The sequence below is a fragment of the Dendrobates tinctorius genome, unplaced genomic scaffold (assembly GCF_039654945.1).
Source record: "Dendrobates tinctorius isolate UK_male_01 unplaced genomic scaffold, ASM3965494v1 ptg000079l, whole genome shotgun sequence".
Lineage (NCBI taxonomy): Eukaryota > Metazoa > Chordata > Amphibia > Anura > Dendrobatidae > Dendrobates > Dendrobates tinctorius.
Window position 1 is genome coordinate 1,714,427 of NW_027361747.1, and position 18,987 is coordinate 1,733,413.

Below are 18,987 nucleotides of genomic sequence, written 5' to 3' on the forward strand. Positions count from 1 at the left end.
AACATCTGGTTTTCAAGCAGAAGATGCATCAGGACACACTCTTCATCTCTGGCATTCTGTAATCGTGACGTATTTATTTTTTTTACGGTAATGGTTGTTTCCTAAAGCACACTTAAAAAAAAAAAAAAAAAAAAAAACCCACAGTAAAAACATGCCCCAAGTCATCTTTTGTAGAACACATCCGCAAATTGTTTCTAGTTTGATTTCTTATCCCAAGTCATGTGTCGAGAATCATTAGAGTTGATATTGACTTTTAAGATTGCTACATCCACTAGGTGACGCTAGAGTTGGAAGTCCTCTTCTTCTCTGAAGAGGATATTTGCATATTTAAATTCCCAGAGGCGCATTGCATGGCCTATCAGTCTCATTACGTCGCCTTTATCAGTTATACCCTGCCAGAGGCCTTTCACAAAGCCAAATCAGATCTCCTGATGAGGCGCAAACACCCTGGAACAAGGGTCTGCAAATGGAGTTTCTGGTTAAGCTTCTCTAAGTCATGCGACAAAGCTCGGTAAAAGGTCAACATGACCCACGTCTCTTCCTCTCTTCCGAGGTCATTTGCATACTTGCAGAACATTAAAATTTTGATTGAACAGTTCAGAACGCTTGTAAGCAGTACACAAATACCAGACAACCAAGTAACCTCCTAATAATCTGTATTTCTACAAATCGCCATCAGGCTCCTTTCATTGGGTCGGGGTATTCCTTGTCATTGAAATCGAATGTGTAGAGAAATATTCCTCCAGCCTTCGGTTTTACCTTTTTGAAATAAGACAAATTCACCCTCTAAATATCCAAACCGTAATATACCCTTATTATCGGAAAGCCGCCTTTTCTGCCAGTCTTGCAGTCTCCAATACAGAATTGTGCCCTACTCATATCAGTAACTACCGCGCCTTCATTAAGGGCAAGGGATACCTACAATTTACTAGCCTATATAATATTTCAAATAAGCTTAAAAATTGTATTACCAGTTTTAAAATAATGGATAGGATACGTTGGCACATAATTATGGGTGGGTAGCTCATACTCATTTCTAGGACGCCAACAATCCTAAGAATAAAGGGGTTATTTGGGACTGCAGCACCTTTACTGTTACTTCCCAAGGACGTGCAAAATCGAATAAGAGGTATGGGTCTCGTAAAACAAAAAAAATGTGGTGCACCTTACTCTACTAAGCAATAGCTGACAAATTAAATTCCAGCCTTGATAAATTCCACCCAAAGTATCAACATATTGAAATCTAATCTGTCCAATCCATAAGACTCCATAAAAATTTGAGAAACAATCAATAGGTTTGTCCAAAGTTGATCTAATGTGTACAATCCCGTAGAGCCAGCTAGGTAACATGGGATGAATACGCTCTAGGTGGTGAAGCGCGTCAGTAGTGATCTGGCTACACTTTCTCCGTGTTTTGCGGTTCAGTTTCCGGTCATTTACGCTGTAACTTTAGGTAAGTTTCCAGATCCCAGGAGCCGTAATGCCGTGAGTATTACAGATCGGCGACAGGAGGAATCCTATGTAGACAGCTACGGATGTGATGAAGGCTTTTCTTTGAGCAGTAGCATGGTTGACATCTCTACCGTACAGGTTTGGAGTTATGACACTACAAACTGTGCCAAACTGTGCAGAAAGTCAACTTTTATTTGTGTCCAGGAGAGAGAAATTTCGGCTGAATATATCACTTTTATAGCGTTCCAGTAACCACGGAGGTTCATTTCTATGAAAGCTCCCAGCACTTCTAAAGGAAAAATGGAAGGAGAGGTCTGACAGGAGAATCAGATGATTTCTTACCCTTTCCCAGCTTTGCCTTTCAGGCACTACATTAAATGCAAAGCACAAAACCGATAAATCCTACATGTATCACAGGCTGAAAGAAAGGCTTCCCATCCAAGCTGTACTCTCTGCGACACATCAGTAGGGTGCGTGCGGCTCCGCCAAGCCCTTTACACGAGATTCACAGCAGTACGACAAGAGCTACATGGCAATGAATGTGTCAGTCACTAGCGGGATCAGTCACTTCTGGAATTACTAATGGCATACGGCTTCTCTTTAAATATTCAATGGAACACGAGCATCAGAGGTGGACATCTGGATGCTACTCGCCATCGCTGAGGTTCTGCTCTACAGTGAAACAGCTTATTATAACAAATATTGCTGGCATAGAGCAATCCTGACTGGTCGCTAAGGCTGTTCACATGCAGAAGACATTGTGGCACGCAGGTTCGCTGGTGGGGCTGAGCAGCAATATTGTACAAGGTGGCACTCAAAGTGCCCCAGGCTATGACACTAAGCATCTGTCATTTTTGGGGAACATTAGAGTTAATGCGGAACCAGTCACCTCCAAAAAAACTATTTACTTGCAGATATAGTGATAATATGCATGTACATAGCATTTAGCCACATTTTGCTGTATTACAGCTGCAGTGGGAAAATAAGGTTATATTCTCCCTGCAGCCGCTTGCTTCCAGTGATCAGGGCGGTGTAGAGGGCACGTCAGCATTTAAGAAGGGGTTGTCCAGTAGGGGCTTCTCTATGGAGATATGGGAGAGACTTTACAGATGTGGCCATCCTGAACTTTCCGCTACTTTCATGATGTAAAATCAAGGAATTATTGCAAAATGTTACAAAAATTCCCCTGTCCGGGCTCACAATGACTGGGAGAACAGACACGTGGCCTAGACGTATCTTCACAATAGAGGACTGCAGTATTTTTTCAAAGCGCATCACCTTCCATCCACTCATCTTGTCATATGTTAAGGGAAGAAAAAAGGTGAGGAACGACCATGGACCACGGCTATATAAACTGGGCATATCAGTGTGCACTATGCATCATAACTTATCTCTGGAAATAGGCAGCAGCGCCATGCAGACGAGATTACTACACAGACTATATTACAAAGTATGTGCACATCAAAGGTTCAGTGCAACCAATAGATCCAATTTAGGAAACTCCACTTTTATAATCACCGGGTCATTGTATTATATGCTGCATACAGTTTTGCAGTGATTGGTCCTGATCTACACTAGTACTTACTAGAAGCAGCTCACTTTACAGCCTGTCCATAATCAGAGTATACAGCAGCAGTGCCATCTACTGGCCACTGAATAATACTGCAGAGGTACACAGTGGAGAAACACAAAAAAGCACTAAATATGCTGTAAGAGATGATTTATCAGCTATGAAGGGGACCTGTCATGTTGAGCAAACAAGGTAACCGTTAAAAATCATGTTATAAAGCAGGAGACGCTGAGTGGACTGATACATAGTATTGTAGGAAAGTATTCAGTATAAGGCTGGAGTCACATTAGTGTATAACACCGGATGTGATATACTAATGATACTCAGCTCCTGCTCTGCTGCAAGTGGGAGACAAGTGGCAATTGCTCTGTGCGCCCATCCTTTTGCATGAGAGAATCACAGCATAGGTGCGGAGGATACGGAGTAATTAATTTCTCCATCTCCTCTGCTGCCGGCGGTAATTGCCCTGCACTCGGGTGATATCAGAGTGCAGTGCGATGTTTCACACGCACCTATAGACTTTTATATGGGTGCGCGCGATCCGATATTTGGCATGCAATAGCATAATGCTGTGGTTTTTTCCCCCTGTCGATCAGGGTCCGATCAGAGCAGGAAAAAAAGAACCTCCACTGAGAACACAAGCATAGGATTAAATTGGTACAAATGTAATCTGATTTTTAATCGGATTGCATTAGTCCTATTTAATCAAAGTGGGAGTGAGCCCTAACTTGTGTTCTATCCATAAAAATCCCTGCTCATTCTCAGCCGAGAGGTCCAATGGGTGATCCTATCAGTTAATGACTGTATGCATGCTCATACAAGGAAACCAGGGAGTCACAGGTTGACTCAGAGGACCAGTGGGTGGTCCTAGCTGTGACTGACCACTTTCCCTGTAGGAGCCACGGCTGTGGAGTCGGAGTCGTGGAGTCGGAGTCGGTGCTCATTTTGGTGGAGTCGGAGTCAGTATAAAATGGACCGACTCCTAAAATATATAATAAATTGGGTACAGTAATTCAATGCAGGATGTGCTGAATATTTTTTCATAGGAGTTTGGGAAAGTTATGAAATGTCCTATAAATGGCTGTTCTATTCCTGATCTAAGGCTACATTCACACACAGCGTTTTTCCTGTGTTTTTTGAGGATACGTTTTTCAGCTGCAAAAGTTGATCATCTTTTTAAAAAACTGCATCACCTGAAAGGTTTTTGAGCTCATAGATAATGTTTTCAATAGCAAAAGCAGATTAGAAATCTGCTCTATCCATTTATCCATATCTGTCTATCCATATCGTATCTGTACCAAAAAGAATGAAAACCGGGTAGTACACCAATATATATTCTGTTCTATCTAAATATCTTGATTATTGGATCATAAAAATGATTAAATGTCTGAGGTTCACATTGTACTACAATAAATTTTTCACTTAAATATAAGCAATATGTGTGGGAGTCGGAGTCGGAGTCGTGGAGTCGGTGTAAGGGAAATTGAGGAGTCGGAGTCGCAGGTTTGGCTTACCGACTCCACAGCCCTGGTAGGAGCATACATACACAGATACCATCACAGGCAGGGCCAGCCCTCTTCGTGAAGAATGAGCAGTGATAAGAACACAAGTTATAGTGGATCTTTTCCCACAATACCATATATCTGCAATCTCTGCTCCTTCTGCTCCATAACAAGGTGACAAAATATCAGATACCATTTTTATTGTGTCGGGGCCCTTTACAGGATGAACATAATGGAAGAAAAATAAGATGTACAGATGGTGAATATTGTACAATCTGGTCTGAACTGAAGGGAAGCAAAACTGTCTGAACATTTCCGACTAACAAGGAAAACTTCTGAGGTCGGATATGACTGAAATGAGACTTTCCTTATAGACTCCTTTTTGTCCCCGTAAGTCAGTGGTCTCCAACCTTTCTAACTTTGAGAGCCACATCCAGCTCTGAGAGAGGGTCTCGAGCCACATCCAGCTCAGAGAGAGGGTCTCGAGCCACATCCATCTCAGAGAGAGGGTCTCGAGCCACATCCAGCTCAGAGAGAGGGTCTCGAGCCACATCCAGCTCAGAGAGAGGGTCTCGAGCCACATCCAGCTCAGAGAGAGGGTCTCGAGCCACATCCAGCTCAGAGAGAGGGTCTCGAGCCACATCCAGCTCAGAGAGAGGGTCGCGAGCCACATCCAGCTCAGAGAGAGGGTCGCGAGCCACATCCAGCTCAGAGAGAGGGTCGCGAGCCACATCCAGCTCAGAGAGAGGGTCGCGAGCCACATCCAGCTCAGAGAGAGGGTCGCGAGCCACATCCAGCTCAGAGAGAGGGTCGCGAGCCACATCCAGCTCAGAGAGAGGGTCGCGAGCCACATCCAGCTCAGAGAGAGGGTCGCGAGCCACATCCAGCTCAGAGAGAGGGTCGCGAGCCACATCCAGCTCAGAGAGAGGGTCGCGAGCCACATCCAGCTCAGAGAGAGGGTCGCGAGCCACATCCAGCTCAGAGAGAGGGTCGCGAGCCACATCCAGCTCAGAGAGAGGGTCGCGAGCCACATCCAGCTCAGAGAGAGGGTCGCGAGCCACATCCAGCTCAGAGAGAGGGTCGCGAGCCACATCCAGCTCAGAGAGAGGGTCGCGAGCCACATCCAGCTCAGAGAGAGGGTCGCGAGCCACATCCAGCTCAGAGAGAGGGTCGCGAGCCACATCCAGCTCAGAGAGAGGGTCGCGAGCCACATCCAGCTCAGAGAGAGGGTCGCGAGCCACATCCAGCTCAGAGAGAGGGTCGCGAGCCACATCCAGCTCAGAGAGAGGGTCGCGAGCCACATCCAGCTCAGAGAGAGGGTCGCGAGCCACATCCAGCTCAGAGAGAGGGTCGCGAGCCACATCCAGCTCAGAGAGAGGGTCGCGAGCCACATCCAGCTCAGAGAGAGGGTCGCGAGCCACATCCAGCTCTGAGAGAGGGTCGCGAGCCACATCCAGCTCTGAGAGAGGGTCGCGAGCCACATCCAGCTCTGAGAGAGGGTCGCGAGCCACATCCAGCTCTGAGAGAGGGTCGCGAGCCACATCCAGCTCTGAGAGAGGGTCGCGAGCCACATCCAGCTCTGAGAGAGGGTCGCGAGCCACATCCAGCTCTGAGAGAGGGTCGCGAGCCACATCCAGCTCTGAGAGAGGGTCGCGAGCCACATCCAGCTCTGACAGAGGGTCGCGAGCCACATCCAGCTCTGACAGAGGGTCGCGAGCCACATCCAGCTCTGAGAGAGGGTCGCGAGCCACATCCAGTTCTGAGAGAGGGTCGCGAGCCACATCCAGCTCTGAGAGAGGGTCGCGAGCCACATCCAGCTCTGAGAGAGGGTCGCGAGCCACATCCAGCTCTGAGAGAGAGTCGCGAGCCACATCCAGCTCTGAGAGAGAGTCGCGAGCCACATCCAGCTCTGAGAGAGGGTCGCGAGCCACATCCAGCACTGAGAGAGGGTCGCAAGCCACATCCAGCTCAGAGAGGGTTGTGAGCCATGTTCAGCTTTGACAGATGGTCGTGAGCCACATCCAGCTCTGAGAGAGGGTCGCGAGCCACATCCAGCTCTGAGAGAAGGTCGCGAGCCACATCCAGCTCTGAGAGAGGGTCGCGAGCCACATCCAGCTCTGAGAGAGGGTTGCGAGCCACATCCAGCTCTGAGAGAGGGTCGTGAGCCACATCCAGCTCAGAGAGGGTCGCGAGCCACATCCAGCTCTGACAGAGGGTCGTGAGCCACATCCAGCTCTGACAGAGGGTCGTGAGCCACATCCAGCTCTGAGAGAGGGTCGCGAGCCACATCCAGTTCTGAGAGAGGGTCGCGAGCCACATCGAGCTCTGAGAGAGGGTCGCGAGCCACATCCAGCTCTGAGAGAGGGTCGCGAGCCACATCCAGCTCTGAGAGAGTCGCGAGCCACATCCAGCTCTGAGAGAGTCGCGAGCCACATCCAGCTCTGAGAGTGGGTCGCGAGCCACATCCAGCTCAGAGAGGGTTGTGAGCCATGTTCAGCTTTGACAGATGGTTGTGAGCCACATCCAGCTCTGAGAGAGGGTCGCGAGCCACATCCAGCTCTGAGAGAGGGTCGCGAGCCACATCCAGCTCTGAGAGAGGGTTGTGAGCCATGTTCAGCTTTGACAGATGGTCGTGAGCCACATCTGGCTCCCACACTCTCTCACATTAGTGGCAATCAAAGCCCTTATTATGGGTATAATGGCAGCCAAAGCTTTTCCACAGAAGCAGTATATCAAGATGCAAGGGTTCCCACAATCCCACCCGTCAGTATTCTCTCAACAAGCACTCCCCAACACACTGTCATATCCAGCTTCAAGCACCTCCTCTGACCGGTAGGATCTTCCATCCATAAAGTATCTCTAAACCACTAAGACCTGTATATGTACATCTAGATCTGCTCTTCTGTGCAGGGCTACTCACACAATTCACCATTTTGAGATGTGCTCTTCATAGCTGTTTGCTAGACCTAGGTCTAATGCACCAAGCTGGCAGACAGTCGCAAGCCACATTTCATGAGATAGCGAGCCACATGTGGCTCCCGAGCTACAGGTTGGGGATCCCTGCCCTAAGTAATACATACACAAATTCCATGCTGGGCGGTGATTACATTACTAGATGGCGCACTATGCTTAGTAATATAGCATGCCGCGCATTCGTATATTAGCATAGCGTGGCCGTTTTAATGTAAAGTGCGTTAGTAGCAATTCTATTGCAATGTAGAGAGTACTGCCGCAGAGCACTGACCATGCGGCTGTCAGCAGGACGGGGTTCCATACCTATACGAACGCCTCCTCGCTGCCTCCACTTCCGGTAATGTCTCTGCAGCGTGTTTTTTCTTTTTTTATTCACCCTTAGGGTAAGTTCACACAGAGTTTTCTTGACACTTGGATTTCATTAATCTGTGTGAGGCTGATCCATCTACTTGCTAATTATTCTCGATTGTTTGCGGATTGATCCTTTATGAATTTAAGCGGATTTACAGGAAAGCTGCAGCCCAATATAACCCCGCCCCAAACCACTGATTGGCCAGAAACCTGCTAATCCGTGCTGAGGGCGTGGCTGGACTAGGAGGCATGAGACAACTAGTCCTGCAGTGATAATCTCCTGCTGATAAAACACTGAATCTATTGAAACAGCAACACAGCACCGAGTAAGTGCTACATTCCTGGAATCAGGGTCTCTTCTCCTACATAAGGGTGCTCTCAGATTACATATAAAAAAAAACCTGCACACAGCTTCCCTTTAACCCTGTCTTTCCATTGTAGTGGAGTTATTTTATTATTGAAGATAACGATCGCCGATGATCGATTTGCGCGCTCAGTATAAAGAAATTATTATAACTGCAATTCTACTCTAAGAACCATTACATTTTCAGTGTCCTTTAACACGGGAAGAATATAAGTAAATGAATTATGTGAAGTCTGGAAGATTAAGTTATTTTACTATAGTTACCCAACACCCACTGTCATGCATTTTAGGAGGATAAAGACCATTTAATTAATACATTGCTGCACAGAAGCCTCCAGAGCGAAGCGGGATTGTCCTAATGGGACCGCTCATTACAGTATACTGTGAAAATGCCGCTAACTGAAATGAGACTTTCCTTATAGACTCCTTTTTGTCCCCGTAAGTCAGTGGTCTCCAACCTTTCTAACTTTGAGAGCCACATCCAGCTCTGAGAGAGGGTCGCGAGCCACATCCAGCTCTGAGAGAGGGTCGCGAGCCACATCCAGCTCTGAGAGAGGGTCGCGAGCCACATCCAGCTCTGAGAGAGGGTCGCGAGCCACATCCAGCTCTGAGAGAGGGTCGCGAGCCACATCCAGCTCTGAGAGAGGGTCGCGAGCCACATCCAGCTCTGAGAGAGGGTCGCGAGCCACATCCAGCTCTGAGACAGGGTCGCGAGCCACATCCAGCTCTGAGAGAGTCGCGAGCCACATCCAGCTCTGAGAGAGGGTCGCGAGTCACATCCAGCTCTGAGAGAGGGTCGCGAGCCACATCCAGCTCAGAGAGGGTTGTGAGCCATGTTCAGCTTTGACAGATGGTCGTGAGCCACATCCAGCTCTGAGAGAGGGTCGCGAGCCACATCCAGCTCTGAGAGAGGGTCGCGAGCCACATCCAGCTCTGAGAGAGGGTCGCGAGCCACATCCAGCTCTGAGAGAGGGTCGCGAGCCACATCCAGCTCTGAGAGAGGGTGGCGAGCCACATCCAGCTCTGAGAGAGGGTCGTGAGCCACATCCAGCTCTGAGAGAGGGTCGCGAGCCACATCCAGTTCTGAGAGAGGGTCGCGAGCCACATCGAGCTCTGAGAGAGGGTCGCGAGCCACATCCAGCTCTGAGAGAGGGTCGCGAGCCACATCCAGCTCTGAGAGAGAGTCGCGAGCCACATCCAGCTCTGAGAGAGTCGCGAGCCACATCCAGCTCTGAGAGAGGGTCGCGAGCCACATCCAGCTCTGAGAGTGGGTCGCGAGCCACATCCAGCTCAGAGAGGGTTGTGAGCCATGTTCAGCTTTGACAGATGGTTGTGAGCCACATCCAGCTCTGAGAGAGGGTCGCGAGCCACATCCAGCTCTGAGAGAGGGTCGCGAGCCACATCCAGCTCTGAGAGAGGGTTGTGAGCCATGTTCAGCTTTGACAGATGGTTACCCAACACCCACTGTCATGCATTTTAGGAGGATAAAGACCATTTAATTAACACATTGCTGCACAGAAGCATCCAGAGCGAAGCGGGATTGTCCTAATGGGACCGCTCATTACAGTATACTGTGAAAATGCCGCTAATTGCTACAGAAGATTATAAAAGGCAGAAAAGTGATCAAACATGTGGAGAACAATTATGACCTGTAACGGCTCTGGGCCCAAAGCCCCAGGATGTGTGACTGAGAGTCTAATGACTTCTCCCGATGGGAGGTCTGCAGTTTTGGACACTATGGATCCAATCTTAACATTTCAATGTTCACCCATAAAAATGAAAATGAACAACAACACTAATAGGCAGTACAGAATTTTTTTTTTTAATCACCGATGGGGCACTGTTATCTCCGTTGCAAAATTCAGCGGCGGGTCTGATGCCTGACCACTGTTCCAATCATTCTACCCTATAAAGCAGAGAAAAGTGAGAGAATGGAGAATGAATGGAGCAGCCATCCGCCACGTGCACTGCAGCTCCTTGATAATAAGGATAAAAGTGTCTCATTCTGTCAATCGGTGCGGGTCCCAGCGGTCGGACTCCCGCTGCTCAACAAGTTATCACCTAAACTGTAGAGAAGTGATCAAGGCTTTGTTCAGGGAAAACAAGTTAAGTTCAATCTATAAATCTTCACTTTTGCACTATATTATTGCATTTATTCATATAGATCTTCACTAGACCATTTGGCACCTGACATCTCTCAGAGGGACTTATCGCCAGAACATGACACCTCTGTTTGGCAACAGACATTAGATTTATCAAGGGCGTAATCATTATCATAAAAGCGCCCACCAACCGGTCACCGAAACCTGTCCTGGATCAGAATACGGATGGGCAGCGCTCAGCTCCAGATGTGGAGTGGTGAATGCATTCTTTCTGTACAGGTTGACTAGCTGCAAACCTGCAAACCGTATAAACTCGAGTATAAGCAGTTTTTTTCATATTTTTTTGTGCTGAAAACACCCCCCCCACGGCTTATACTCGAGTGAGGTGTAAAGAAGATGGAGGAGGAGGAGCAGCGGTGGAGCAGTGGGTCACAGGAGGAAGGAGCCAGCTGCTGCGGCTAACTCCTGTGCCCACTGCTAAAGAGAAATTAATATTCACTGCACTGGCAATGAATATTAATTTCTCTGTAATAGCGTGCACAGTTACAGCCGCCGGCTCCTGCAGCTGCTGGGCGGTCACGTGTGCCGCTACTTAAGAGAAATTAATATTCAACTCTCTCCACAACAATGGGCATGGAGGGAGGCGAATATTCATTTTGCTTAAGTAGCAGCACACGAGACTGCCCAAGCAGCTGACACTGTGAGCGCTACTTAATAATCACTGCCCTCCACACACATAGTTCTGGCGTGGGGTGTGGTGAGTATTCCAACAGCTGTGCTCTGCTTGTGAGCAGCGCATGACATCCCTGCCATACATTGCTTACAAGCATAAATCAGCAGCTGGCACTGGAACAAGACACTGCGAGGGAGTGCAGGAAGGCAAGTATAATGGTTTAGTTTTTTTATGTTTTTTGATGAGGGTCAATCATACCAGGATAGGGATGGGGGCCATGCCTACAAGGATAGGGATGGGGCCATGCCCACAAGGATAGGGGCCATGCCCACAAGGATAGGGATGGGGGCCATGCAAATATGGATAGGGATGGGGCCATGCATACAAGGATAGGGATGGTGGCCAATCATACCAGGATAGGGATGAGCCATGCATACCAGGATAAGGATGAGGGGGCCATGCATACAAGGCTAGGGATGAGGAACCATACATACCAGGATAGGGATTAGGGGACAATGCATACCAGGTTTATACGCAAGTCAATAATTTTTCCCAGTTTTTTGCGGTAAAATTAGGTGCCTCAGCTTATACTCGGGTCGGTGTTTACTAGAGTAAATATGATAATATATTATTTTCATAACTCTGTTTAATTTTTTTTTTTTTCCAAGAGGCCCAGTTTAAGTCCTTAAGTCTAAATTAGCTTGGTCCTTAAGGGGTTAAATAACTCCCCCCCGGAACAAATTATGCATAGTATGCATTTTATTTTTTATCAATCCCACAAGGGACTCGTCCATGTGATCCTTTGATCGCATAGATAACGGTGTATGCTAAAGGGCCCATTACACATAGTGATATCGCTAGCAATATCGCTGTAACGTCACTGGTTTTGTGATGTTACATTGCTAGCGACATCGCTGTGTCTGATACTTACCTCCGACCGGCTCCCCCGCTGATTATCGCTGATCGTGCGAGAACGTCCTGGACCATTTCTCGTCGGGCGCTTCCTGCTGGGCTTCCTGTGGCGCTGACAAGCGACGCAGGCGGGAGGACGTCAGGATCGCCTCATCTGACAGGTAAGTAGCGACCCCCGACCGCTGCTATGTTGCTGGTGAGATCTGCCTGTTTGGCAGCTCACTAACAACCAATTAGCGATGCACCAGCGATCCATATCGTTGTCGGGATCGCTGGTGCATCGCTAAGTGTAACGGTACCCTAAAAGCAGGTGTTAGGTAGAGGGAGCCCCGGGATCACAAACCCAAGGAGAAGTCCATTACCTTTCCACATCCTAAGGGAAAGTGGATCATTCAGTTAGGATGTGAAAAGGCAGCACTGTAACCAGCATGTGCTTAAAGGCGTTGTCCAGGCTTGGTGGAATTTTCGGCAAGAATTGGAGCTTGCCGAATCCTAACAGTGTGTAAGATTTACAATGCTGGGATTCAGAATATTGCATACTTGTGATAACATCTGGAAACAGCAAGTGGAGCCGAATCCTAACAGGGTACAGCTTACCCACGGTTAGGATTCGGCACACTGTAATGCTTACTGAAAATTCCACCAGGGCTGGAAACCCTTAGAGAAGCAAAAGTACAGAGCTTTGTTGTGTTATTGCCTGGTGAAGTCACACAATTGGAGCAATAAACGTTCAAAATTTTTTTTTTTTTTTCTGCAAATGTCACCCCTCATGCGGCCACTGTAACAGGAAATAAAACAAATAATGGAAGGTTGCATGGCACATTGTGCAATGGTGAAACAGAACTGTACCGATGTTGATGGCGGTTTCCTGTTTATCCCCAGTTAGAATCCAGATTCTGATATCTGCTTTCACCAGGGTCTCAATGGTCTCTGGGACGTTGTCCTGTAGCTTATCTTCTATGGCTGTTGCCCCGAGTAAATGGAGGTTCTAGGGTAAAAGAAAAATACCGTAATGTGCAAACATTCAATGTGATTATAGATGTGACACGTCCTGTATGGATAGCCGTCACAATTCTGCTGACATTTGCCCCATCCATGATGGCCAAGAACAAATGAAAACGTAAATCAATAGTTCCCGCCATTGGGTGAACTTGTGGACAAGATTTTGAGCACAAGTTCTTAGAAAAAAATTTGGACACCCAAATTTTTGGGAATTACATTATAAAAATTTGGGAAGTCCTCAACCTTATCACAAGTGTGTGTGTGTGTGTATATATATATATATATATATATATATATATATATATATATATATATATATATATATGAGATAATGGCCATCGCCTAAAATAATTATTATTTAGACCTCCTGGTCTGTTTAGCAGTCATGTGTGAACGTAAGGGAGGCCACACAGGGTCTGACCGCTATCATTTGGTGGTGACAATAAGGCTTGTTAAACATTGATGAACTCATGGCAGATTTATGTCCCTTAAAGGAATTGTATCAGAAAATGTCCTGTATTTAAACAGGACATTTGTGGGAAATACATTTTTAATAAAAAAAATTTCTCACACTGCGATCTGTATTTAAAAAAAAATAAAAAACAAAATTTAAATCTCATAATTTCCATACTTGCCAATGGAGATAATTTAGGCTTTAAAGGGGTTTTCCCACAAACTTTATTGTAATCAATAGATCTTGGAATAATAATAATTTCCACAATTGGATGTGTTTATAAATAATGTTCCTGTGCTGAGATAATCTTATACATGTGCCCCTGCTGTGTGCTGTGTAATGGCCGTGTCTGACTGTACAGGGACATGGTCTGATCATACCACAGCACCTGGGCAGGGGAGGAAAGAAAAGAGAGGATACAGACAGGACAGCACGGGATCACAGCTGATTTTTTCTTCAAGGTAAAACATTACTTAAAAACAAGCCGTGAAATGTTTTGCCTTACCCAGAAACATAATTTGTGATCCTGTGCTTTAATGTCTGTGCATCCCCCCCCTTCCCACCTAGGGGCTGTGGTATGATCGGACCATGTCCCTGTACGATCACACACGGCCATTACACAGTACACAGCAGGGGCACATGTGTAAGATTATCTCAGCACAGGAACATTATTTTTAAACATATTCAATTGTGGAAATCATTATTATTCCAAGATCTATTGATTAAAATTAACTTTGTGCGTGGGAAAACCATTTACATTTGTTTCTTTTCAGGAAAAGTTTACATCAGTTTTCTTATCAGTAGAGGTAGAATTACAGTAACAGATAACACCCTAAAGGCCCCATCACATACAGCGAGATCGCTGATTTTGTGACGCCACAGCGATCTCACCAGTGATCTCGCTGTGTGATAGGCATCAGCGACCGGCCCCCCTCGCCGGGTATCGCTGATCGTGCTAGAACGTCCTAGGCCGTTTTTTGATCGCTGGTCTCCCGCTGTCAGTGCGCATCGCTGCGTGTGACAGCGAGAGACCAACAATCAGCAACGGTGCGAGCTGGTTTCCAAGGTAAACAGCAGGTTTCTAAGAGCCGCACGGCTCTTAGAAACCCGCTGTTTACCTTGGAAGCCAGCTTATTTGCTGGTCCTGATCGCTGATGAGTCTGTCTATGTGACAGGTCACCAACGATCAGCTATGTCCCAGCGATCCCATCCACGTCGGATCGTTGGTTGGGATCGCTGGGACATTGTTACATGTAACGGGGCCGTTAGGCTAAGTGCCCACGTTGCAGAAAATTCTGCAGTATTTCCGCAACTCCCTGCCGTGGGTTTCCCGCAAAACACAAGCATTTTGCAAGCGTTTTCAGCTTGCAGAATGTTAGCGCTTTCCAAGCAATTTGAAGCATTGCTTGGAAAGTGATTGTCAGATTGGTCATGCTTGTAAAGCATAGTGCTTGACAAGTGTGACCAACTTTTTACTACTGATGATATACTTACCTTCTGACGGCCCCCGGACTTCTCCCGCCTCTCAGCCACGCTGCCGGCAAGCTCCGTTCCCAGGGATGCATTGCGAGAATCACCTCAGATGACGTAGCGGTCACGCGACCGTGATGTCATCTGGGGTGATACGCGCAAAGCATCCATGGGAACGGAAGATGCTAGGAGCGTGGCTGAGTGGCGGGACAACTCCAGGGCGCCGCCAGAAGGTGAGTATAGCCTGATTTTTTTATTTTTATTCTGTTTTTTACAGGAATATGGTACCCAGGACATGGAGGAGAGTCTCCTCTCCTCCAGATCATAGGTACCATCATCACATGAAGCGCTCACTTTAAGCATGGTGGGCATAGCCTAACTCACAGCTGATAATACAGGATCCTTCCTTCACACTACATGATGCACACGCTCATTAGATGCTTCAATACAAAAAGGTTGGGTATGAGCCAGCCTTTTTCTGCTAATGCACATGTGCATTTTGTGAAACAGGAAGTTACAATATAAAAAAGCCCCAGTGGCCGATGTGAAAGTTGCAAGATTTCTGATTTTTAATACAATTAGGAGATTTTAAAAAAACATGGATTTTTGTGAGTACTCACCGTAAAATCCTTTTCTCCGAGACGCTCATTGGGGGACACAGATACTGTGGGGTGTATGCTTCTGCAGCTAGGAGGCTGACACTAAGTGAAAAAAAGAGGTTAGCTCCTCCTCTGCAGTACACACCCTCGCCCCTATTGCAGGCGGAAATCAGTTTGGTGCCAAAGCAGTAGGAGGACAAAAAAATCAGCCTTAATACAGGTACAACATGTCCAAACGAAAACACCACCCTTATATCAAATAAGTAAACACATATCCATTTAAACAAGAGCCAACTGGCTAATAGGGTGGGTACTGTGTCCCCCAATGAGCGTCTCGGAGAAAAGGATTTTACGGTGAGTACTCACAAAAATCCATGTTTCTCCCTCGTCTCATTGGGGACACGGATACTGTGGGACGTCCTAAAGCAGTCCCTGGGTGGGAGATTGACTCACCGATCCAAGCTACATGCACCTCCTGTTTAAAGGTGCGCCACCGTTGCTTGGAGACTCCTTCTACCCAGGCTTGCATCCGCCGAGGCCTGAGTATGGATATTATGTTTGGCAAATGTGTGCAGGCTGGACCAGGTTGCTGCCTTGCAAACCTGTTCTGTCGAAGACTGGTGCCGAAGCGCCCAAGAGGCGCCCACCGACCGGGTAGAGTGCGCTCTGATCCCTGCTGGAATCGGCGTGCCTCTAATGCAGTGGGACTCATGAATAGTCAAACGAATCCATCTGGCTATGGTCGACTTTGAGGCAGCGAGTCCCTTCCTGCGTTCTTCAAGGAGCACGAACAGCGTGTCCGTCTGAGGAAAGGGTGCCGTCCGTGACACGTACCTCCGGAGGGCTCTTACCAGGTCTAATGTGTAAAGAGCCTTCTTCCACACGGTGCACCGGTGCTGGACAAAATGAAGGCAAAGCAACATCTTCATTGATGTGAAAAAGCGGACACGACCTTCGGCAGAAAAGGAGGGGCTGGTCTGAGGACCACCTTATACCTATGGAAAGTGAGGAACGGAGCTCGGCAGGATAGAGCCGCCAGCTCTGAAACCCGCCTGATGGAAGTGATGGCCACTAGGGGAACAACTTTCCAGGAAAGGTACCTCAAAGCGATATCCTGAAGCGGTTCCAATGGAGCTTCCTGCAGAACACTTAGGACAATGTTAGGAACCCAGGCGTCCATCGGCGCCATATAGGGAGGTATCAAGTGGGACACTCCCCGGATGAAAAGTTTTCACCTGCAAATTGGTAGCAACCCTGCACTGGAACAGGACGGATAAGGCCGACATTTGTCTCCTGCGGAAACCTGGGGCAAAGCCCGAGTCTAATGCTCTACAGACTGAGCTATCCGGGCTCTCTGAGCCCAACTGGAGAAAAACCAAGATGTTGGAGATCGAGAATCTTAGCGGAGAAACACCGCGCCTCGACATCAAGCAAAGAACACCTTCCAGGTGTGGTGGTAAATTCATGCTGAAGCAGGCCTCCGGGCGCTAATCGTTGTAGCAACCACCTTGCTTCCAAACCCTGCCTGGGTTAGAATCCAAGATTCAACGGCCCTGCCATCTAACACAGGGTCCCTGAGTTCGGGTGGCAAATTAGCCCTTGAGACGGTAGATCTGGGCGCTCTAGCAGGCGCCCAGGAACATTGGCGAGCAGCTGCCTTAGATCTGCGTACCACGCTCGACGGGGCCAGTCTGGGGTCAGCAGAATCGCCAGCCCCCCTTCCGTCTTGATCCCTTTGCTGACTCTCGAGAGTAGTGGCAATGGGGAAAATAGATATGGGAGGCGATACTGGTTCCATGGCAGAACCAACGCGTCCACCGCGAATGCCTGCGGATCCCTGGCCCGAGCGACATATGTGGGCACCTTGGCATTCACTCTGGAAGCCATCAGGTCCACATTTCGAAGCTCCCCACAGTTGACAAATCTGTTGAAGAACTTCGGGATGTAGAGACCACTCTCCGGATGCAAGACCCTGCCGGCTTTTCCACGCCCGGGATGTGGACAGCCGAAATCACAGAGTGGTTTGCTTCGGCCCACTGAAGAATGTGCTCCACCTCGCGCATGATTGTTCTGCTGCGGGTGCCCCCCTGACAAATTATGTAAACCACCGCCGTGGCGATGTCCGATGGAATCCGGACGGGGCGGCCTGCTAGAAAGTGATGAAACTTCTGCAGAGCCAGCCGAATTGCTCGTATCCCCAATAAGTGGATCGGGAGGCGTGCCTCCTGTGGCGACCACCGTTTCTGGGTTGTGTGGTGGCGAAACACCGCTCCCCAACCGAGGAGACTGACGTCAATTGTCATTATCAGCCCATGACATGGGGGGAAAGGTTTCCCCTAGGCCAGAGAAGAACTGGTTATCCACCATCCGAGCCACTGCCTGACTTGAGAGGACAGTTTGCACCGCCGATCGAGCGTGAAAGGATTCTTGTCCCAGGCTGACACGAGGCGTGCTGCAGGGGGTGAAGGATGGAACTGGACGAAAGTTATCGCTTCGATTGCTGCCACCATTTTCGCTAGGATCCTTATCGCGGATCAGATGGTATGAGGGACTGATTGGCGTAGTGTCCGGACTCCCTGCCGGAGACTAGCGCCCTTTCCTGAGGGAGAATTACCAACCTTCAGCAAGTGTCGAAGATCATTCCTAGGAAGGAGATCCTCTGAGCTGGCACAAGGGATGATTTCTTTGCATTGACCACCATCTAAGTGGCAAGAGTATCTAGCGTGATGTTGACACCTTCCTCACATGCCCGTATTGACAGGTCCTTGACCAAGAGGTCGTCCAGATAGGGCAAGACGACTATGCCTCGAGAATGTAGTGTGGCCCTGACAATTGCCATAACCTTTGTGAACACTCTGGGAGCCGTGGCTAGCCCAAAGGGTAGCGCTACGAACTGAAAATGCTGAACGCTGATGGCGAAGCGTAGCCGCCTCTGATGAGGAGGAAAAAATGGGAATATGCAGAAATGCGTCCTGGCTGTCAATTGAGGCCAAGTATTCTCACTGCTCCATGACCGCTATGACTGAACGAAGTCTCCATCCGGAAATGTCTGATCCTGATGAATTTGTTCAGCAGCTTTAGGTCCAAAAACAGGCCTGACAGACCCGTCCTTTTTGGAAACCACAAAAATTTTGGAATGAAACCCCTGAGCTCTTCTGTGTTCCGGCACTGGAACAATGACTCCGTTGTGCAGGAGCGACTTGATGGCTCCCAATAGAGACCTTACCTGGGTATCCACCCTGGGAAGCCGGGAAAGAAAAAACCACCTTGGAGGGTATCTGACAAATTCTATTTTGTAACCTGAGGACACCAATTCTTTTACCCATGCGTCGTGAGCGATGTTGGCCCAGACATGAAAACAGAGTAGGCGGCCGCCCACTTTGCTGGTGTCGTCTGGTAAAGACCTCGAGTCATTTGGCCGATGATCCTTAGGATCTGGGTCCCCTCGATCTGGCCTGTTGAGCACGCATTCTCCCCAATGGGTTGGCTCTATATGACCTGCCACTCCCTATCCTGATTGGGGCGGCCTGAGGTGGCAGAATTGGGCCCCGTAGTCCACCCGG

At 48.3% G+C, this 18,987-nt stretch overlaps 1 protein-coding gene across 6 annotated transcripts in view; it reads right to left on the bottom strand.

Moving 5' to 3' along the window:
* The window catches only part of ATP8A1 (ATPase phospholipid transporting 8A1), a 311,188-nt gene that overhangs the window by 95,619 nt on the left and 196,582 nt on the right, over window positions 1–18,987 (bottom strand). For all 6 annotated transcript variants that reach the window (XM_073583432.1, XM_073583434.1, XM_073583430.1 and 3 more), the window contains one exon: window positions 12,749–12,887. In XM_073583432.1, coding sequence (XP_073439533.1) covers window positions 12,749–12,887 — 139 coding nt within the window. The remainder of the gene's footprint in view (window positions 1–12,748; window positions 12,888–18,987) is intronic.